Here is a 24,686-nt window from a genome sequence, read left to right as displayed (position 1 = left end):
GTAGAAGAAAAAAAGGAAAAGAGAAATAAGAGACTGTCCTTGGATGTGGCAATCCCACCGGTAGTCTGACGAGGCGCCGTGCCCGGGGGGCAGCTGGGTTTGAGTCCCGGGGAATTGAGGACCCCCGAATTCTACTGGGTTTGAGTCCCTGGGGTTAGAGTCCCCTAAAGTAGTATACGCTGCGGCGTAGGGACAGGGTCCCTTGGGAATATTTTTCCCAGAAAGAATGGAGTCTCTTGTAGAAAATAAGTGAACATTGTGTTAAGTACTTTTGTTTGTGTTTCAAAATTGTTATTTTTATGTGATAGGGCAACGGGGTGTGGGAAGAATAAAATTCTGAGGTGTCTACGGTTGGTGTATACATAAAACAGTGTCTTGACAAATCCGACAAACAGACAGAGGAAACCTGGCTGGTGTTAACGCAATCTGTCTGGAGCCACGGAAACCTTAACGGTGTCAACACAAGTGGCCTGATTTGTCAAAAGGGTCAGTTGCTCGGGTGTATGCCATACAAACTGACTGGCTGTTAATAAGTCACCGCCGTACTAAGGCCTGTTGCTCGGGTGAATGCCATACAAACCGGCTGGCCTCAGAATTTAGATAATTAAAATGGACAGTGAGTTCGATAGGGAACTAGATGATGGAGGATGGGGGCACGTGACAGGAACGTGGAAACCCCTAGGAGAGCAACTAGATAATATATTACTGGCTGCGGCCATAGGGAGAGGGAGGAAGAGCGTCGGGAGTGGTCTGAAGTGGCGGTCTGGTGGCAAAGCACGAAACATCTACATGAAGTGGGTGATAAACGATCGAATGACTCAAAGGTAAGCCAACCTACACATCCTCCTCCATACGCGCCTCCTAGTGCACCACGAGTAGCAGGGTTATATCCAACATTGCGCGTAAAAGGGGAAAGTTACGCATCGACACCGAGGAACCGAAAGAGTCAGAGACGACAGGGGAAAGGATGTCGCGAGTAAGGGACACTCACAGAGGGAGAGCGTCGTCTGAATCAGAGAGTAATGAGAGTGAGGAAAAAACTTTTGCGGACAGACAGCAGAGAGAAGAGAAGGGAAATAGGGGCCTCCTAGATGTGGAGGACGAGGAGCAGCGGGAGTGTAGGAGACAGTTAGAGGAGAAAGAGAGGGAGAGGGTCAGAAGACAGGAGGCAGAATTAGACAATCTGGACAGGATCCTGAAGATGAGAGTGGAGGAGTTAGTACAACAGAGAGGTGCACAAGCCCAGGACAGACTGTACACTCCGACATTACAACACCCAGGTGCCGCCGCCTCGGTGTCAGTTCAGGGGTAAGGAAGGTGGGAAGATGGCGAACAAAGCGGGCAGGGGGCGCGAATTGATTTACAGCTTGAGGGGAGATGGGACAATGAGCAGGAGGAGGAGGAACAGCCTGACCCGAGAGTAGAAGAGAATGTAGCAGGATTGGATGACCTTGGCATAGCTTTCGGACTGGCAGATAACATAGGCAGAAAACCAACCCTAAGATCAGACACGCTCAAGAAAGATATTCAAGGGCATCACCAATTCCCACTGATAACGTCAGGGGGAGGGATGAGATACAAGCCGTTTGGTATAGGGGATGTGCAGGCGATAGTGGATAAACTGCCCCCGGTGGCTGAGGGAGGGAATTTGTGGCTGAACCAATTAGACCGTTTAACTGCGGGACAGAGACTGGCCTTGTGCGACTTTAGGGCAGTGGTAGCGCGCTGCCTAACGAGGGGTGGCGTCATGGATCTCGAGAGAGAAGTCGGCACCAGTAGGATCGGAGATGACATACCACTGACGCGTGTGATTACAGACATAGGGCGAGCTATGAGAGAAAAATATCCACTTCCCAGCGCAGCAATAATGCCCAAAATGAAATGGGATCCCAAACAGAACCCCCGTGAGTACATAGATCAGGGAAAAGACACATGGCTTAAATATACTGGCCAACATCCAGGAAAAGCAGGGACACAGAGAGGAGTGGTTCAGACAGGCAGTATTAGAAGGTGTCCCTGAAGAAGTCAAAACAGCTATGATAAGCAACCCTGATCTGCCTAGGAGTGATTCACATGTGTGGGAGCACCATCTCATGCACCACTTATCTCGAGCACAAGACACATGCGAGAAGGAACAAGATAACATTAAAGAATTGCAGACACAGCTGCTCAAACTGCAACTTACTGAAGCTAGACAGAAAACACAAGAGAAGAATAGGAAGAAAGGAGAGCCCATAAAAATAATGACAGCTGAACAAAATCAGAACCCCGACCTGTACCCCGTTCCGCCTTGGGTGCCACCACCATTGCAGCAGCAGAGGGGCTATAGTGGGGGGAGCATGAGAGGACGGGGCGGAAGGGGAGGCGTAAGGGGTGGACCTGCTCAGCCGGGGGGAGGCCGTTGCTACTACTGTGAAGAAATAGGACATTGGGTCCGCGATTGCCCCCACCTGAGAAAAGGAGGAGGCAGGGGAGGTCCAGCTGGAGGAAGAGGTGGGAGGTCCAGAGGCAGGGGATGGGCATCATATGGGCCGCCTACCGAGGCAGAGCCATATAGAACCAACATGCCGGCCGTCCACTGGGAGCCACCTGAAGAGTGGGATCCTCAGTACCAGTGACACGCCCCACAGAGAGACTCTGGCAGCACTACCATGGCAGATCCAATGCTGTCAGTACAAGTCGAAGAGCAGACTCTGCCATTTTTGGTTGACACGGGAGCCACCGCCTCTACCATGAAGGCGGTGCCTCCTGCTTCCTTGTCGGATTAATCCATCACACTAATGGGGTTCTCTGGGGAAAAGCAGACTCTGCCGATAACCAAGCCACTAAGAACGCAGTTGGGGAAACAATCTCTGACACATCCTTTTGTGCACTCACCCGCCGTCCCCCTGAATTTATGGGGAAGAGATCTGTTGGTGAAATTAGGGGCGTCGATAATGTGCAGTGCGGACGGTTTGGTGGTCACTCTACCGGATGGAACGAAACTGCCATGTTTGGGGCAAGCCACCTCAGGTCAGTACCTCCTACAGCCCGTACACGAACAGTACGCTGACATCTACTGGGGCCTGTTACAGCCAGACACGGTTGAGCGACGAGGTATCCTCTCGGCATACATGCTGTGGAAACCCTGGATCGCCCTCCTGGAGCCCTATATCTCCCCTCCTGATCCCCCTCACGTCACCCTCTTTTACGACAGGCTGCAGACAGATTGGTATCAGGACCAATTCCAGGAACAACTGGATGGTCATGAATGGACGATTGAATCACAAAATATTTATGTGGCACCCCAGGGCGTGGCGGCAGCGGTCAAATTGACTCCTGAACAGGCTGCATGGTACAGGATGGGGGATGAAGCGTCCCCACATGTCTCATTAGCTCTACACCCCGCACATCAGGCCAAAGAACTAGGGGGTATAGTAAAAAGGGCACAGGAACAGGCTGATTGGGTACAAACAACCATCCCACAGGTACACTACTCTCCCGCTTCACGTACGTATCGCATAACTATCAATGCCACCGACACAGCAACCATGGAACACACATATCACCCGTCAACATGGTAGGGAGAAAACAGATCATCACCTGGCGGCACACATGATTGATTCACTCCCTCAACGATTATGGGCTCAGAGCCCTACTGATGTAGGTCGCGTAGAATGTGAGCCCATCGGGTTTAGCGTACAACCAGGACCGCCACTGTGGATCAGACAATATCCGCATAAACCTCAAGCAGAAGCGGGCATATCAGACACTATCGACAGCCTGCTACAAGGGGGTGTGTTAGAACCCTCCTCATCGTACTGGAACACGCCCATCTTACCGGTAGAAAAGAAAGGCACAGGGAAATATCGAATGGCACATGATCTCCCTGCCATTAACAAAATTTTGATCACCCCCACGGTTCCGGTCCCTAATCCATATGTAGCATTGGCTAATCTGGATCCCTCTCATAGCTGGTTCACATGCATCGATTTGGCCAATGCATTTTTCTGCCTTCCATTGGCGGAGGAATGTAGAGACATTTTCTCATTCTCATATCAGGGACAGCAACTGAGCCTGACTATACACTACCATTCCATTTAGATGTCACTGGAACAGAACAGTGCACGAATGGCATTCTGTTCCAGAGAAAAGGGGGTGAAAGGGTGATACTAATGTACGTAAGTGTAATGCTAGATAACATGGAAAAACGACACCCACAGTGCACCCAACACGCGGCAGGTGTAGCGAAGCTAATACAAAAAACTGCACACATAGTCATGGGACATCAACTACACATATTGACAACACACAGCGTGGTAGCATACGTCAATTCACAAGCATTCACCCTCACCACACTACGACAAAGAAGATTAAGCAAAATCTTAGAAGCACCAAAAGTTTCCTTCACACATGAAGGGATCAACATGGCAGAACAAATGGGCGTAGGGGAACCACATGAGTGTGCAGACAGAATATACCAGGAAGAGAGAGTGCGTCCAGACCTACAGGCAGAACCAATAGAGGAAGCTAGAAACCTGTACACGGATGGCTGCTGCTTCAGACATGAGCAGGAAGGCCTTACAGCAGCCTATGCAGTGGTTGAAGACAAGCAGGGAGAAATGGTGATCCTAAAGGCAAAAAAACTGGAAGGACAGCAGTCAGCACAGCAGGCGGAAGTGAAAGCAGTAGTGGAAGCCCTCAAACTTGGACAGGGACAGAAAATTAACATTTTCACAGATTCAGCCTATGCAGCTGGAGCAGTTCATGTGGAATTAGGACAGTGGATGAGGACCGGATTTCTAACAGCCACTAACAAACCTATTAAACACGAAACAGAGATGAAGGAACTAGCTGAAGCACTCCTGCTCCCAGAAAAGGTAGCGGTAGTTAAATGCAAAGGGCATGACAAAGGTGACACACCCAGGGTCAGAGGAAACAATGCAGCTGACCAAGCAGCTAAACAGGCAGCTGGGTATGAAGGGAGAGTCCTTATGATATGTGCAGAGGCAGAGTCTACGCCCGATATGACAAAAGTAATCCTTTTGCAAGCTGAAGCGTCTCCACAGGAAAAAACGTTGTGGAGGGCCAGAGGAGCCACAGAGACGGATGGTCTCTGGAGGGGGCCAGATGGGCGTCCCATCATCCCTCCAGGTTTGCGACAAACAGCAATAGAGGAGGCGCATGGAGTAGGCCATGTAGGAGTGGCACAAATGATGAGGAACTTGGGAAATTGGTGGCATCCATTCCTCAAAAGACATGATAAAACACGCAGTGCAAACGTGTGAAGTGTGCATGCAATACAACACCAGACCCACCATCAAACCACATCCTGGGAAATATCCTCTAGAGGCTAAAGTAGGAAAGGAGATCATTATAGATTATACAGACATGATCACTTCGGTAAGGGGGTATAGGTATGTTTTGATGTGTGTAGATGCATAAACGGGGTGGCCAGAAGCCTGGCACACCAAGAAAGAAGACAGTCAGTCAGTGGTCAAGTTTCTGATTAATCAGTATATTCCCAGACATGGTTTTCCTGAAAAGATCAGGTCAGATAATGGTACTCATTTCAAAAACCAGGATCTACAACGGGTGGAAACAATGCTGGGTGTGAGACATGCATTTGGGACTGTGTATCACCCACAGTCACAAGGAAAAGTAGAGAGGATGAACCAAACGCTAAAAAACAAATTGGCTAAAATCTGTGCACAGACCAAAATGAATTGGCTGGACGCATTACCCCTGGCACTAATGTCAATCAGAAGTTCAATAAACCAAGGTACCGGATATACTCCGCATGAGCTCCACACCGGGAGAGTATTCCCTGGTCCCCAGGCCGCTTTTTCAGGCGCGTTACATGATGATCAGCGATTAACCCATAAAGCTTATTTCCATGAACTACAGGGTCTCGTTGCAGCTTTCGCGAAGCAGGTAACCAACGGGAAAGAAGGGAAGGCCACCCAAACGTCCCCAGATGTGGCTTGGGTTCTGCTGAGGGTCTTCAAGCGAAAGTGGGCGGAGCCAAGGTGGACAGGTCCTCATCAGGTGGTCGAGAGAACCTCCCACGCGGTGAGGCTAAAGGGCAAAGGTGACACCTGGTTCCACTGGAATCAGTGCGCAGCAGTAGAGGAACCACAGAGGTCGGTGGCGGAAGTCCATCGGTCTCTACAAGCCGAGAGCACTGGGCTGGCTAGCTCAGAACCTAAGATCACCACTAACGGGGCAGAATAATCCCCTGGTGACAAAATAGGTAACAGGGTAGTCCACCCCTGTTACCGAAGCAAGAAGACGTCGAAAGGGGGAAAGGGAAACAGCGCTCCCTTCCTGCATGTAGCAAAACCGCGCTACCCACGCAAGAATTAAAAGCTAGAAAAATTGATTCAATGTCGCCGGCTCAGCTTAGCATTTGTATTTTCTGTTGGATAATTGTACTCATGGTGTTTGGCTGGGGCTTAAGTAGATTGCTATTGACAGGGCACGAACGCTTATAAGTACATATAGAAAAAACAGGGGGACGACATTAACAGTGTGTGCCGTAGATGCCTGTCAATAATACTAAGTACTGGGAGTTGGGGCTTTGACACAAAGGGTTGGCCGCCTGGAAAACCAAGGAAGATAACAGTGTAAATAATAAAGGCTTTCGCTTGCTTGGCACATATATTCCGGCGTACGCATAAAGGTATTAAGTGTCGTGCTATTTCCCCGGCGGTAGGCTAGGATGCGTTTATACGGCAATCCCCGGCTATTGGCATGGCTGACAGCCCTGTCAGTTAGATTGATTGACACTGCGATTCAGGGAAGAACGCAGGCCATGATGCCACCGCTCCTGCCCTTAGAGGAGCACATAGAAGTAACCGACAACAAAGTTAGGCTTAGGGTCGTGGGTGACTTTTGAGTGATCTCTTTGCAGAGATCAAAAGGGGGAATTGTGGGGATACCCAATGTAAAGTGCCAAAAGCTTATAGTGGATTGTAGGACACGCGATAATAATCATCCTATGACGTAATACATATATACATCGGGCATGAGAGGTTTACGAGCACTCGTCTCAGAGATGATGAAAACAGGTGACAAGTAGAAGGTAGCGCAAGTATGGTAGACAACAGACTGTGATGAGATCCAGGAAGTGGGCAGGATCCAGCGAAGACAGTACTTAAGACACCACTAAAAGATAACGAGTGAGATCTCTCTTGTTACCACTTTGAATGCATATGCTCTATGCTGTAACGGAGGGATCTCCGCACTTTGCAAACTGCGTAATAAAACTGAGTGCACTGTCCACAGTCGTCTCTCTCTGTGTGTTCCTTGCTGCATCAACGTTCACGGGGAGTGGAAATAGTTACCACTCAACAGTATGTAGCCATTAAGTGCATATTTAGGACCACAGTGTTCTTGTTTTAAATAAGTAAGCTTGAAACATAAAAAAGTCAAAGAGACTGAGTGTTCAACCAGCTCATGAAGCCAACGTTAGCTTACTTAGCCAGGTGGCTACTACTGCAAAAAAAGTTGTAGCGACAGTTGTAATTTCACCCGATAAAATTGACGGTCACTGGCTAGAAAAGGGAAATCATGCTTTTGTCTACCACTTTCAGAAATCAAGGAACCGTTGTGTCAGAAAATACTAAAACTTTCAAGTGATAAATATGCCAATTTTTTTTTTTAAATGCCAATGCTGTGCTAGAATGGAAAGCTTGACAGGTGTAGCAACAGTAACTAAGGAGGGTGGGTAAGATAAATAAGAAAAATAGGAGAATCAGCTAATTGTGTAAACCGTAAAGCCTAAACAGAGTGATAAAGATGGAATCAAGCAACCCAGCCACTCTACAGACTCTGAAGAAGAGGGCACTCCATAACGATTACAGTAGCTGAAGGGGGGCTGAATCATGCTAGCTTGATTAACCTTGTTTGCTTGAGTGACCATGAGTTTGTGCACGCACATACATACATGCATTTGCTTTCTCTTTGTGCGTAGCCTGCGCATGCTGTCTTTTTTGTGCATGCATGTGTGTGTTTGTGTGTGTGTTTAATTAATACTGTTGCAGCAGTATTAATTAAAGCCGTACCAGTGGCGCGGCCCCATGCAGCTCAAAGCTTAATGTCGGTATAGGAGCCAAGGACTAACAGGGCTGTTTTACACTCAGCGCCTAAAGCTCTTCAGAAGTCTGCTACGCTGCAAAGCGTGAAGCTAACCGCACATTCATCACATCAAGCAATGTCAAATTCATTTATAAAGCTTTTTTTAAAAATAAACAGGTTAATTACAAGGTGGTCTGCAGAGCAACAGACAACATCAGTCCAAAGCCTGGGGGACTATGTCAGCCAACATCAACCACATTAAGAGAGTCATTCTAAGTAATGTGGCTAAAGTTTGGCAGAGTTCTGAGAAAGTAGTGACAGTCTTGTACAGTGAGCTCATTAATGCAAAGAGCTGCTGCATATTAACAAGTGATGCTCCAAATTCTGCAGAGCCTCAGGATTAGTCAGCCCTTTGTTTTATAATCTGCGTGTTCCTGATAAAGGGTACCCCACGTTCATTATGTGGATTTAGTGTACGTTGAGTGATTATTTGGAGGGCAAGAAGACACAAAGACTTGATTAGTTATGATGTTATTATTCCTAGCACAAACAGAGGTGTCTATAGTTTTCCTACCAGTAATATGGGTCACCACCATGTACATTGCAGTCTCTTTTCATGAAATTTGTTTATTTGGTAACAATAGAAATTATATGAGCAGTTTCCTTCCAAAATAACATATCCTGTGCATCCTCACTACATTTACAAATTCTTAAGTAGCTGGGTTATGTTGTATTTTTTTTGGTAACCGGATTTCTTAAATGGTATTGGATTGGATTTCCTGGCCGTGTTTATGATTATGCAGGTTTCTGGAAGGGTCTAATCTATTAAATGAGCATGATAACAGAAAATTAAGCTTTACAAAACCTAGTTTGTCTATGAAAGTAATTTTAGAAATCTTACATGATGATTTCTTCACATATGCTAAAGAAAAAAAAAAAGAAGCTGCATCACCTCTTTGAATTGAAACGACAGCGTTAGTCATTTTTTCAAATACCTACAATGATCTATAATTACATTTTCTTGGCAAAGTTAATATAAGTTATCTTGAAAGGCAATGACAAACAACCTATTTTGTTGTTTAGAGGACATGTTGATGTTCATAAATCCTTTTATTTTTGCTTTGGTCCAACAGGGTTCCACGTGCATGCAAAGCCTTTTCATGTTGGATTAAAGAGTCTACCTTGTAGTATTTGCTGTTAAAAGCTTTTACGTTGGCAGCAGTGTGTGTCAGCATTAGATGAATCCATCCAGTCCCATGTTTGTCACATGTAAGTCCATAGGATTCCCATGAGAGCTACAAGGCCAATCAATGCACTCAGAATAATTAAGATGACACATTCTCTCTCACACACACACAACACATTGACCCTATATTTAGTTGCTGAGTTTCTGCACCGCAGAACTACAGTAATTAATTGTAGGTATATGCAGAGTAATAGCCAATCTGGTATCTCTGTGTGTGCGTGCTTGATAGCATTGCATCAATAAGTTCCTTTCCTCCGCCCGTTTAATATAGTCTTTTTGTGCCCATTTACTGCTGTTATAATAGGCAGATAATCACATCTTGAATTGGAAAAATGTCAATATCACACCATGGTGTTTGAATTCCCTGCTCACAAGTTTCAGCTACTTCTGAAGTCACACTGGGCGTGTTGACATGTATTCCTTTCTGGTACTAATTGTTTGTCTGGACCAAAGGGGGACTGATCAAGAGAAATAATACATTTTCTATATAGAGAAAATGGAATTATCTCTTCTTCTCATTTCCAACAAACCAAAGCTACACATTGAAGCTAAATATGAGTGGAAAGTTTTGTTTTTAAGACCTGTAAATGTTTTTGCAATTCCTTAGATGTTGATAGAGAGAGACAGATTTACTAAATGACTGCATCTGCTTTACATTTCAGGGAGCTTTCCTCTAACCTTTTTAATTTGGACGACCTTAGTGGCGCTTGAGTGCCAAAATCACAGTTGAAGTGCCATGCTCTACCCAGTGGGACTGAGCTGGAAGTACAAACCTTGTTGTTCACTTTTTTGAAGTGCCCTTTCTGCATGACTCCGCTGAGATCTTCTCATTATGCAAGAAAACACGTCACATCGATCATCTGCCAGACAGACAGGCAGACAGACAGACAGACAGCTGTGTCTGAACTCTGGCTGACTTTTCATTTGTCCTGAAGCAAAAGCCCATCAGTCTCAGCTTGTTACTGTCAAACTGCAGCTTTACTCAACCTATGAGACATTGAAATCCATGTGCATCTGTAGCAATGATGGTTTATTTTAACATACTTCAACCTGTGGCTGAATTTTACCCAAAAACTTCAGGCCATAGACATACTTAACAGATATAATGTGATTTATGCTCAAACACCTGCTGTTATTATTAGGATTAATTCATGTACAGGGAACAGTTATTTTCCATTCCACTCTCATTCTAAGCGCTTTCATAGTGAAATTATTAAATGTAAGAGTATTTTCTTTTATTGCGTATGACCTCTTTTCTGTGAATAAACATCCTGCATTAGGATAAAGCGTTTACTAATCTAAACACATTGGTCTTTATACAAATCATTTGTGACGGGTTCACAAGCTTCAGCTTCACAGATTACTCATCTCATTGCCATATCCTGTGTAGTAAAGGCAAAAATAACCGAATCTTGCTTACTGGAAATGACAAATGTTATCTGAACCATTTCCAATCCCCTCATGCACATTTTAATCTGGTTTATAAGTGACAGAAACATCAAATCACATGTAAGATTAAGCACAGGCAAGGAAGTATTACACAATCATGACATCATTAGATAAAGACCCAAGTATTCAATTGAGATCACCAGGGTGATGACTCCTCGGGTTCACGTCACACAGGAGACTGATCAATTATGTATGTAGTGGTGTGGTTTTGGTTGGCATGCTATTGACAGCAGCATGACACGGGAGGAACAGGCCTGCGGCAAGGATCAGAGCTGTGAAAGCAATTGTAGGTTTATGTAAACCACATTAACACAGGCCCAGCCCAAACTTGTGCACATACAAAACCCTAATGTTCACAATACTCAGTGATAAACACAGGGACACACACCTATGATATGACAGACGAGAATCTGCACATACAAAAACAATTAGTAAAATGAGAACTTTCTCTTCGACACAAATTATAAAGTCTTGGCTCATACAAAGCAGACAACATTGAAACTATGAGCCAAAGTCTGAATCGTGAACTATTCTTAAAATAAAAGTTCAACCATTTGTGTTTTTGAGTCAGAGCTGCGGATACTTTGCATATTTAATATCTTAAAATAATTCCATTACCCCAAAATGAAAAATGATACAGTTTTACTGTCTGTATGTTTGTTGATGTGAGCATGCAAAAACAAACCAGCCCTAAACCATCTTTTACTCTAAAACTCATGAAATCCAAATCATTAAATTTTTTAGGCTATTTCAGGCAGGGGTAACATAATGTTCCCAATTAACTTGAGTTGAAACTCACAAACTTTTGATATAGAATCAATTCAGAAAAACAATATTTTAAAAGAAAATTAAATGTCACTGGGTTCAAAGACTGTTTTGATGCGACTGTGGTTACAGAGAAACCTAAAAACCCCAATACTGGCAAACTGATAAACTTTCTATTCTTTATGAGAACTGTAAATGTTGTAAGGGATAAACACTACAAATATAGAGCACAGTTGATGTAAATTACACGGGGGGGTCCTGAGCTTAATACCCATTTCCTTTTACATGTATAGAGAGGATTTCCTAGGAGTTCCTGGAGGTTTGCTGTCAGACACGGCTGAAGCACCAGAAAGTGCAAAGTCAGTCCCCAGACCTGCATCTGCTGGGCCCCACAGAACAGTTTTATCTCATGGCAATATATCTACCAAGGACAGGAATGTAAAACCTCACTAGGTCTAGGAGTTTTCTAAATTCCCTAAATATGACTACAGCATGACTGAGCCCTCGAGTCTATATATTTAAATGAGGCCACAAACAAGTGACTCAGCTCATTCATTTCCAGCAACGGAGATGAATGTATATAAGAAACCTGCTCTGTGTCCTATATACACGAGCCTTGTCTACAGTTTTTCCTCATTATCACAGATTACACTCAGAAAATGTGCAGACAGCGAGCAGAAACCATTCAAACCCCTCATTGCACTGACATGACACCCTGATACTGTACAGTTAATTGCGATGCCCAACAGCCCAGTACTGTACAATGCCCCTCCCCCCATCCTCATTATCTTATGTTTGTGATGCTGCGTCCGACTGTAACTTTGTGGACCAAGTTTTCTCCTTAGCCCTCATGTTATATTTCTATATTATTAGACATTTTGTATTTACGTTTATCTAAAATGTCATTCAATTAGTGGTCGATAACATGTTCAAATCTTGCTGAAGGTCACTTCAAATGTATATACACTACGGTCAGACACCCCCCTCCCCATCCCTCCATCAATATCTGCCTTCATCCTAATAATATACAGACTGAGACTTAGCCTTAATTTGACCCCATTATTCCAACCCCCACCTCCATCTGTATGTCCAGATAATGTGGGATAGCTTGAGAAACAATAGAGTAGTCTTCGAAGCCCTGTCTGTGCCATTTCTTTGTTTACATCCTCATAGATATGTAACACCTGATCGTATCTTGGTGTCAAAACAAATTACTATAAGTCCTGAGGCTGCTGTCAGAGAGTTTCTCAAAAGCCATGACTCAAGAAAATGATCCAGGAATCAAATAAATCTTCAATTAAAGGAAAAAAAGTCCAAAGACATTACAAGTAGATTTAGGACATTGTAGTTGTGACCATAACCGAACGGCAGAAATACAAAGTTAGCGACTAGCTAGTGAACATAGTGGAACATTTAGCAATTTAGGAGCCTAATATCTCCCTCTCGGGTTGGATTTAAAAAAAAGAAAAGGAAAAAGCTAAAGTTAAAGTTTAAAGCTAAGTGGACACAATTCTCACGCCCAATCAATGCTATGTTGCACTGCGACTGTTGGATGTGTAAATAGACAACCGTTAGCTAACACATTTGCCATACTGTTTAAACTTTATAAGCTAATATGTGGTTGTTGTGTTCAGAGCTTGTTGTGCTGCCTTGAAGTGGCTATAAAAATGCAGGCTGAGGTAATGTAATTTACTAAAAAAAAAAAAAAAAAGTCTAGAATCCTTTTTAAAAACTCTCTACACGTGTACGTATTTATCCACTGAATTTTTAGCTGTATAGGCTGGCCACTAAATTCGGTTATCATGGAATCAAGTACATTTTTATTGATACTTTATTTACAAATTCCACACTTAACTGTCAAACTCATAATTAGGAAGTATCATTTAGCCTCGCTACTCCAAGTTCTTTTTCACTTTCCAGATAATATTATTACCCATTCTACGTGAATGATATATGCTGTACATATGGATCACTTTGGTGCCTGTGTTTTCACCCCTTAATGGACATCCTGACCAGTATATTTCTTTAACACAGACATGGAGACTCTCTGAGGACTGGAGATTAATGAGGAGAGAGGTTGAGTTGGAGAAGTTTTGGTGACAGCGCTCTCTATCTCTTTCTCCCTCTACTCGACCCCCTGGAGTCTCACAAAACTCAGAAGGGCCCCGGTTTGAAGCAGGATCTCTTCATGAAGCCATACTGCACACATTCTCTTCTCCTCTGTCAGACACACATTCCTCTTGAGGCAAGTATATAAAATATTTAATTGCAAACCTTTCTATGCAGGGGATAATCCTCGAGCGTATCTGCCCAGCAAAGACATATTCTTAGGACAGCTGGAGGATGACTCACTGAGAGAGAAAAATAATAGGACAAGACAAAGAGAGAGAGAGAAAAAAGGGAGACACAGTTTTGTGAATGGATAAAGAAGAGCTGCATGTGGTCTTCATGTCAGTTGTTATTTGGCACCAGAGCAGAGGAAAGACATACAGCTTTGATTTCAGTTGGACTTGAGGCCACTTTTACCCTGGCCGGTGTTCATACTCGGCTGAACAGAAATTAGATACATGTGTGGAACATTTGTAGCATAATAACCCAGTGATCCACTTTACAAACTTGGAATATATGGTTTTAATTGATCCCAGGACAGTTTTTTATGTCCTTAGAATCAATTGTAGGCAGAGGGATCATTGAGGGGTTGTATTCAACCCCTGAAATATTTTATGCAATATTGAATGTAAAATTTTGAAATTTTTATATGTTCTCATGTAACTTTTAGGACCTAATGTGTGAGCTCAGAAATGGTTTTCTAATAGTGACTTTTTTCAATTAAATTTATTCATAGACAAAAATAAAGTAAATAAGAAAAAAAGAGTAGTTTTTTTTTAGCGTTGCTCAAGGGATGGCATTGTCATCATGTAGCTGCACCACTTTGGTCAGGACTGATATATCTCATCATCTATTGGACAGATTGCCATGAAATTTACAGACATTTATTGTCCCCAGAAGATGAAGCCTACTGACTATGTTAATTCCTTGAATTTTCCTCTAGTGCCACCTGGAGTTTGACATCTGTGCTTTAGAGTGAAACATCTTTACAACTGTATGCATTGTCATGAAATTTGTTACATTTATTCAAGGTCCCCAGAGGATGAATTATAATGATTTTGGTGATCCCTTGACTTTTCCTCTTGCACCATCAGCAGGTTGACGTTTTTGATTGTTATTCACAATCTCGTCAACTATTGGATGGCTATGGAATTTGGTACAGACATTCACGGTTCCCAGAGGATGAATTAAAAACAAAATTTAAAACTTTGATCCCTGACCTTTCATCTAGCACCATGATCAGTTCAAAATTTTAATTTGCCCACTAGTACTTTGGTTTATGACCACATTGACGCCTGCAAAACTACTGACATTCCCATCAGCCTCAGCTGTAGTTTGTGTTTTACGCTAATTAGCAAACATTAGCATGCTAATAAGCTAAGCTGAGACGGTGAACATGGTGAACATGGTTAATATTGTCATTGCAAGCCTGTTAGCATGCAGACTTAAGTATTGGCTCCAAGCACTGCTGTCTGTAAGTACAGCCAGGTTATAGTCTTGTTCTGATACAGCATATACAATAGCTAACATTGATGTATTTAACATGGACAAGTGGAAAGTCAGTTTGTATGGCCACCAAAGGTACTGCAACATTTCAAAAGTCGTTATAGATTCTTCACCATGCATGCCTGTGTGTAGTTGGACTAACGCACTTGGTTAATATCAAATATATTCTGTATATATACATATGTATATCTACTGTACTGTACGTATATTCATTACTAGAAAACAATAGCAGCAGCAGCATTAATAGAGGTAGAAGCAGAATCACTAAGAATACTGAATGTGCAGTGAATATGTTTACAAACATGCCAATGTGTCTGAGTTTGCATATGCATTAGCAGGTATATGGACTGTACATATGTGTGCATGTACGTGTGTACATGTGCTGTAAGTGCTCGGATACAGAGAGAAGCTGTTCTCAGGTCCCTGCCCTCCCCATTCCTCTGCAAGTCCACATGTGTTTTATTAGCAGGCAGGCCCATTGGACTGTAAATTCCAATGGCGGGCTGGCCTGGGGATATGTACAGCCCGAGGTTGAGAGGGAAAGATTGCAGAAAAAACAACAGTCATGGGAGGAATCATCTCTCTCTTGTCTTCTCTCCATTTTCCTTTTGTCTTTTTGCATGACTCCCAGCATCTCTTCCTCTAAATTTTCCTTTTTACTCTTTTGGATTGTCTCTCTGCTTTTCTTTTTTTATTTGCTGCCTCCCATTTCTCTCTCATATAGTTTATTTTATTTCCAACTCTGGTTTGCATGCAAATTCTTTGTCTTTCTGTGTCTCATTCTGTATGCGTTTTTCTCATATTGTCTCTTGTTTCTGAAGCTCTCCCTCTCCCTTTCTGGCTCTCCTTTTCTCTCCATCTGCTATCCTCTCCTCCTCACTTTGTGTCTGTTTCTTTTAGTGTCACACTACGTTCTTGTCCTGTGGCTCCAAAACCGCAGCATTCCCACAACAGCAAACACTTGGGAGAGAGCTGTGGCTTAAACAATGGTTTCCGTTTGCCCCGGGACAAAATAACTTACTCTCCTCCACCCTACAAACACAAACTCTCTCTGTCTCTCTCTTTCTCTCTCTCACACACACAGATAGAGGACTCAAACATGCACACACTCCCACACTCAGAAACGTCCCCATGGCTCAGTACCTATCATTAAAATTTATGTTAGCTTGCTAATTTTCCAGTCTCTTTCCTCTCCATCAACATGACAATCACAATTAGAGCATGACATGGCAGGTCATGACCTGCACCCCTCTGATGCCCCCTGAACCCTGACACTCTCCTTAGGGTGATTGGCTTACACACACAAAGAACCTCTGGGTGCAGTGGTGGGCTCTCACTTCGAGTGTGTGAGTATGGTACTAGAAGAATGAGAAGGAAAAAAGTGAAAGTGATAAGGTTTAATAGGCAAACTGGATGCTGTTTTACTTCTCTGCATGCAATTTGAAGATACTGTATGTTGAATGGTTTCACCCAAAGGTAGCAAGGTACACCTTTACACCTATCCAAAAATGGCTTGTCTAAATAAGCACATTGGAATTTATTTAGTTATAAAGTCACTAAATTGATTTAAAATGAATTCCCTGTGTACACAAATCAACTGCTACTGTGGATTAAGGCATTTAAAGTGAAATATAACTTTATGGTCCACCTTGAAATTTATCTTTTAAAACAAAGACATTAAAGCTGCATTAACTGATATATTTATAGGCAACAATTGCCTATTTACACATCCAGCAGACACAGACAACATCATCATGCAGCAAAATGATGATGTTGCAGGTGCAAAAACACCTGCCTACCGCTGCTGGAAACAAGGTTCATTCGAGCTATCAGAGTGAACCTGAACAGTAACGTTATGGGCGATAAAACCAAAGCAATAAGCTGAAAGATGCTAAAATGTCCATAGAGCCTAGGAGAACTGCAGAGTTGGGTGATAATTCTATATGGGTTTGTCGTTAGGGGCAACCCTTCACACATTCCAAAAAGACACTTCATCCACAGTTATTATCAAAATATTGCTTAGCGCAGCTTTAATATTATCATCTAAAATATTAAAAATGAATTACTTCACATAATCTACAGTGATTTCTGAGATAGCAGGATTCTTTATGTGCTTGTGAATATGCTTGTTCGGAAAAACTGAAACATTAGGAAACCCAGTCAAGTATTACACTGCTGCAGAAGCTGTAATTCTTCACCACTAAAAATAGATGTCACTTGAGCTGCTACATAACTTTACAAGACATCCAGTTATTGGGCTAAACTTGACAAATCTCAACCTTGAACAGTCTGCCTCCAAAAACTAAATTGCAAGCAGAGATATATAAAAAAAAAAACAGCATTCGTGAGTTTGTCTGACGCTGGAGAATAGGAAAAACAGTAACATTCAAAAAAAAAAAAAAAATTATTTGTTGGCATTGATTTTGTTGGTCTGATAACTTTACTTATTATTTAGCAAAACACTGATTGTTTATCCTGAAAAATGAAATGCTTCATTTGGTTTTAACTGTATAGAGGTTCAAGTTATATATGCTATAATTTACATATGGTGGTTTAGACATTTTAAGATATCTTGAGATATCTTGATAATTGATGAAAAGAAACTAGAAAAATGAAAAAGAAAAAAACAGCAAAAGTGGTCAAAGCACTCGTCATCCATATTTATGTTTATCCAGGGACTTAGTGGGCATTACGCATCTTTTTCCACACTACTGTTGAGGATATTAAGCTGAACTCTGTCACTAGATTCAACGGAATCTCTTTTTACAGATACACGGGAGTCGAAAGGAAAAGTAGAAAGAGCTAGGAGGTAAAAATTTCTCTTGAAGACTTTACAAGTGGTGACGCCATTGTGCTGTGCAGTTTAATTACCTCTCTACCAGCAGGGCTGGTTCCCATTATGTCTGCTAACAGCCAGTTCTCCTCTGTGCTGCTCTCCTCCCAGTTGCCTTGTCCTCAGTTGGCATTTCTTTCACCACAAAAAATGCTCATCTCAACAAGTATTTCACTCATTCAGAGTTAGTTGTAATGTAAAATGTCAGCCACAATGGGATACCTGCATCGTGCTGTGCCATAAACATCATTAATCAGAACCATAATTCTGGCTCATAAGGGGTTTTTCCTAGGCAAACTTGGGGCTTGAAAAGGTATTTCATACCTCGATGATGTGTTCGAAGCTTTAAATTTGACAGTTCACTGGCACAAACCCAAAAGATGTTAAGATTGACAGTGTGTGGCCCGAACATACATTCATGTGAACAAAAATGGCATATTCATGCCCTTCTCCATATTTTTTTTTTCTCTTGTCCTCATAGCTTCAAAGACAGGATGTGGACTGAGTATAATACCACTAAGCTAAAGACAAACAGCAATGAGGAGAGAAATCAAACCGTGGGGATTTGACACAAGCCTTTACTGACAAGAGAGGATGTGGTTGCAACATCTCCTCTGTGAAACAAAATAGTGTTATTCCGTACAATATTTGAATGACGTATGTACTGACGTTTGCAACACTGCACTCTGGAAAAGGATGCTTTTGTTTGCAGAGTTGGGTTGTTTGGGACAATGAACATTTGTTTTAGTTTTCAATGCATAGACCTATGTTGTCTCAGTATGAGTTAGCATGATGTACTATGTTAAGAATGTGAACCACATAGAAGATTCTCAGCTCTTTTTAGTCAGTCTGTCGGTTTGTCACCAGTTGGGTCCAGCCTGAAATATCTCATCTATTGGATGGATTGCCACGGAACTTGTAGAGACAATCATGGGCCCCAGATGATGAATCCTACTGACTTTGGTCTACCATGAGGCTGACATTTGTGGTTGAGTGAGAGGTCTCAACAACTATCAATGGATTTCTATGAAATTTCGTATTCATGTTCCCCTCAGGATGATTTTAATTGCGTTTGTGATCCATAAACTTTATATACTGAATGTGATGACCCAAGTCTTGATGCTACTTTTAACATCTGTGATAACACACATGCACATACCTCTGTTTCTCATTACATACTCAGCTGGGGGGGGGGGTTCTGACCAAGCAAACAGTAAAATAGTGTAATTACGAAACTTTTCCACAGGTTAATACACGAGTTAATGAACTGGATTAAAGCCACAAGGTAATATGCTATAATAAAATGCAAATAAAGACCCTGTCTCTCCAAGTTAAAGCAATTCATCTTGCACAGTCTGCCTACAATTGTCTCTAGGTTGTAGGAAGAGATACTTGGCAGTGAATCTTGCCCGTCATCTCCTGCCGCCCCTTTAAGAGGTAACACCACCTCTGTCTCATTACCTGCAGCGCTTTAGGGTGAAGAGGATGTGGTCTGCTTAGCCAGGATTTACTAATGTTTTCCCCCCAACACAGTGTGCAGACTCCAGCAGTGGGCACAGCAACATAAGTCCATGTACTTCTGCATGTATGTACACACACACACACACACACACACACACACACACACACACACACACACACACACACACACACACACACACACAATTAGTCCGCGATTCATGCATGCCAAACCCTGACCCTGCAGCTACCTGTGGAGGAAGAGGCATTCTAAAGAGTCAGCTTATTAAAAAAGATAAAAAGCAAAGATAGAAAGCGAGAAGGTGAGGGAAGTAGATGTGCCACCATGTCCTGACCTACATAGTCTAATCACAGGTAATCTAACACATCATAGTACATTATTATTCATCCGAGAATGTGTGTTTATCAGTGTGAGTGGGCATGCATGTGCGGGCATCTATTAGCTGCTGTTCTAGGATGGTCATAGCAGGGTCAGCCAGCAGTGTGTGGGCAGACACAGGAATATAATTCATATACCCACATTAAGGGCTGCTCCTATAACAAGAGTTACACTGTGAATCCCGATGTCACGGGGAATTTCCTGGCTCTTTCTCAGCTGAGCTAAGAGTGGGAGAAAGCCACTAAACACATGAAGGAGGTAAAAAGGGTAAAAGTGGTGGAGAGGGCAGGAGAAAGAAGACTGAAGCAGGAGTGTAGGATGTGAAAAATGGAACAGAAAAACTAGGAGTGTGGTGTGGGAAAGAAAGGGGAAAAAGACATATATATGATTAGTGAGTAGCCCTCGCTCTCTTTGTAGCTTGTCCAGGCCTTCTCCTTATCAGGGTCGGTGCCACATTCCAGACAAATGCAGCACTATGTCTCTCTCTGTCTCTGAGATGCTGCTAATGTAGCCATTATCTCTGTGATGTGGTGATAGGGGATAGGATAGGATATGTCCAGCAACTCTCTTTCCAGTTAATTACAGGCTAGCTAACCACAGCCAGGTCAGTGTAACTGAACTGTCTTGTAAAAACGCTGTATCTGAAGAAAGTAAGTTTGCCACGAATGAGAAAAACGTCCTTCCTTTGCTATTGATTGTCATATATTTGAGAAAATATACATCCCAAGGGCACAGGTCTTGTAACATACCTAAACACACAAACATCCAAGTAAATGTTCCATTAAACAAAAACGAAAAAAACCAAACCAAATCACAGACTTTGCAGTTTCCACATGACAGCATCTAATCACTATAAACTCTCTGAACATTATTAGCAGCAATTTGTATGAGTCGCCAACAATGTTACAGAATTTTGAAAATGGTCACACAAGCCTAATGATAACTTTTGAACAACTGAGAAGCGGAGCTAAGTGGGGAATCTGAACTCCGTGCAGGAATAACTTACATTCGAGAGCTCATCGCTCATTCCCAGGAGATGAAATGTAGCAGAAGGACCAGCCTGACCCAGCAGTCATCTGAATAATTGAGTGAGAAATGTCTGGTTTGACGCTTGGGATAGAAGAAGAGGGAGGCAAAGAGAGAAACAGAGTCAGAAAGGTGCAGGCAAACAAATTACCCACCATATAAAAATTATTAATTTGAGAGAAAGAAACGTGGAAAACGAAAGAATGAGAGACAGAGAGAGATAATGGACTAACAGACTAGGATGGGCTCTATAATAAGTCTGCAGGTAGGGCTGATGCGATCTCTCTGCCAGAACTTTTCCTCACTACAGTAAAAAGTAAATCAGTCACACTGAGTCAGAGAGGCCTGAGGATATCGGCCTCTCACAAATGCTAAATCTTTAATGTTACAGTGTCTGTACAGTACAGTAAATGCACATTTTAAAGAGCAAGCCGTGTGTGATTAGCTGTGTTTACTGAAGGTTTGAGTTTCTCGCCAAGAGTTAGAAGAGAAGATTGATACCGCTTGCACGCCTGTGCGCTAAGTGTGGAGTTGAAGCCAGGAAACGGTTAGCTTAGCTCCGAAAAAAGACAGTAAACAGGGGTAACAGCTAGCATCCCTCTCTTCAAAATTCAAAAATATGCCTACCAACACCTCAAGCTAATTTAGAACACTAATTAACATATTGTATCTTTTTTGTTTAATCCTTACACAAAATGAAATGTAAAAATGATAGTTTGTGGTTTTAAAGGGATTTATGTGCCATAGCTAATTTGTTTTACTAATAAAAATACAATATGTAACTGCTCTAGATGTTCACATGCTCTCTGACACAGAAAAAGTCTCTAAATTTTATTTAGAGTGCAGTATCAGTGACATTATATTCTGTAGTCTTTCAGAATAGAGCTAAAGCCCCAAATGGCTGAAATCAAACTCCTAACTGTTTCACCAGTGGAATTAGTGTTCAAAAGACAACAACCAAAGAGTTCTAAAATCAGATTGGCTGCGGATGCGTGATTATCATGAAAAGTTCAGTTTGTACATTTTGTGTTTTTTTCCCCCTTACTAATAAGCTTGTTAGTCATCCACAGATTGGCTGAGTTTCCCTAGTCACTCACCAAAAGGAAGTGACTGGACTTCTGCTGACTTACTGATGGCGCTCCTTGCAGTGGGAACATGGAGTTCTGCCGTGTGTCCATCAGCCACCTCTTTTTATAGCTGGCAGTGTTAAACAGATGCTTGTGGGAAGTGAAAGCTTTGTTGTTGCAAAGTGACTACTGGAAATCACTTTCAAGACCAGAGATCTTCTTAAAAAGTATATCGGAAAAATATCATACGTGACCTACTTTTTTTATGTGCTCTGGGATAAGTGTTCGGACTGTCAGGAACGACAAAGACTGCTTACTTTTCTCTGAGAAAAGGGAAAAACTGTGGCACTGTATAGAGATTCCTATAGTAAGTCTCACAGGGGTTCATCTCACCACAACATTCTGGCGCCAGACCAGCTCTCACATAAGTGAATGAGGATACAGTTGGGTGACCAATGTGTATGTGTTTTTTCATGACTTGCAGGAAAGAGTTGTGAAAATGCTTTTCACATTGGCCCAGACCTCCTGCTGGTTTTCTGAGTAAGTGTGGAGAGGCTCATTGCAGAACACGTTGGAAGGCGGTATTTCTTCCTGTCAGTCGCCTGTGAACACTTAACTTCTGCCCAGAAACTTCTAGCCTGTGTGCAAAATTAATTAAAAAAAAAAGAGAGGATAACAGGGAAAGAGGTGAAGACAAGATAATTTAGAGCAAGAGAGGGGGAAAACAGCGATGAGAGAGAGAAAAATTAAAGTGGAAAATGGAAAAAAACATGACAGTGAACTTTTTTATTGCTTTAAGAGGCGGTTATCTGTCCGGTGGGAGGAGGATGTGTTTTTTATAAGACAGAGCAGTAAAAGTGAGTTGGATACCTGGATACATCTCAATAAAGAGATATTATTTACATAGTACAGACGATATGGATGATACTGCTGAGGACACAAACCTGCTGAATCATGAAGTTGGAGCTGACTGACATCAGATCAGAGTTAACAGGCTGTTGCAAATGTGAAAAATTGCCAGCATAAATGATTCAGCAAGCTAATATTTCACTTTGCACTATGGATCATTTGGTTTGGTTTTACTTTCTAACTTCAACTCATCAAATACCTCAACAAAGGCCATGATGCACAGAAAACATTTTTGTAGGAAGGAAATGAGCTGGTAAAAATGAACACCGAACCATATACTTTGCAGGTTCTCACAGACTGATAGTGGTACAACAGAAAAACACAATCTGATTCATGTAACATGGCAGCAGGCACGTAGCAGGGCTGGGTAAGACGTACAATGTCAGCTGTGCTTTCTCTTTGTGTTGTTTTATAGCTTAACCATTCATCTTCCCATTCACATAACTATGCACTACCATTTGTCTCTGTTATGTTGGAGGATGTCATAAATCTGACCACTGAGAGTGTGTGTGCGCATATGTGTGTGTGTTTGCATCTCTGGTTTTAGTTACAAAACAGACATGATATGACTAACTGTGTTTTCTCGGGTGTTTTTGGATCCTGTTTTCTCCCATTAAATTCACTCTATCAATAGGTTGCCTGGCAACACCTTGGCAAAAAAACAAACAAACCAGAAAAAACAGGATTATGCTCATTTATTCATCCATTCAAACACAGCTTTGTTTTAATGACGCTGAGGCCCATAATTGTTTTAAGATGCGCTTGTGCTTTCTGGCCATCTTGAGAGGCTTAACAACGAACATCCTGCGAGCTTTAAGGAGCACAGAGGCATTTGGGGAATGAGACTGGAGAAGTTTTGTGGGAAATTAGAGAACAACTAAATAAAGCGCTACAGATCAGATTGATTGGTAGCATGAAATATAAACTGATAGGGCACTTCTTAAAACCTAAATCCTTGCTTGACAAAACTGCAGAACTTAAATGCTACTTAAAAGACTTGGAGAACTACTGTAGCTAGCAAAGTAACTGCCAGCATGCTGGAAAGCCAGGACTTGCTGAGCTCAAAGCTTCTTTCTGTTTTCTCTACACTGTGCCGTTTCCCCCTTGTATTTTGTTCTTAGGATTGCCCCTCATTTCATCCATTCATTCATTCATTCAATTCAAGAGTTTTAGAATGGAGAATGAAAAAAAGCTCTGCAAGCTAGTGAGCTTGCTAAATCTCACTTAGCAAGCTCTTCAGCTTGGTCTCTAATCTTGAAACAAAATAATGTAGAAGGCATATTTGTACCGTTGTCTCCTGTCTCATAACTGTCTGCGAACCATGGGACTTTTGTAGAGCAATTTATACTAGATGGTAGGTGATACTAGATGCAACATATCTAATAAACTACGATAGCTTTATCCCTTTTGGTTCACAGTGCAAACTCATAGGTCAAAGATAAACTCTACCTGAAAAATTTGACCAAATGGAATTTACTAACTGTGGCAATTACGTTGAAATTAATAGATTTTGCTGCAAAATTTTTCCATATTAGATGGTAGTTAAACAGGGTGAATTTTAGGTCATGAATTTATTGTACAATCCTTCTGCAAAGCCCCAATCCTTATTTTTCCCTTTACCCATCTCTCTTTATCTCTAACTCATTTGTCCTCTCAAACTTCTTCTGAATTCTCTCTCTTTGTGGATTTAATGTCAGCACATCTATACCGCATGTTTCCTTCTCACATTTGCATGTCTACACAGTCTTTACTGCAAGAATCATGACAGGATGGACACATTGGCTTTTCCAGGGATCAAACTTGTGACTTTACAGGCTGATCTCTTTCTACCTCCTTTGTTCTGTTATTACCCCTATATCT

The 24,686-nt window shown here is 42.2% G+C and overlaps 1 protein-coding gene across 1 annotated transcript; it reads left to right on the top strand.

The window, feature by feature from the left end:
* The first annotated feature begins 2,936 nt into the window (after positions 1 to 2,936).
* LOC120803882 lies at positions 2,937 to 6,433 on the top strand. The gene is given in 3 exon segments (XM_040152875.1): positions 2,937 to 3,411; positions 4,042 to 5,237; positions 5,239 to 6,433. Coding segments are annotated over 3 exon segments (2,646 nt in total). The 3' UTR covers positions 6,214 to 6,433.
* The last annotated feature ends 18,253 nt before the right edge of the window (positions 6,434 to 24,686 follow it).

Source organism: Xiphias gladius, chromosome 2 (genome assembly GCF_016859285.1).
Source record: "Xiphias gladius isolate SHS-SW01 ecotype Sanya breed wild chromosome 2, ASM1685928v1, whole genome shotgun sequence".
In the NCBI taxonomy this organism is placed as follows: domain Eukaryota; kingdom Metazoa; phylum Chordata; class Actinopteri; order Istiophoriformes; family Xiphiidae; genus Xiphias; species Xiphias gladius.
Note: the sequence above shows the minus strand (reverse complement) of the source record. Positions and strands in the feature narration are given on the sequence as shown.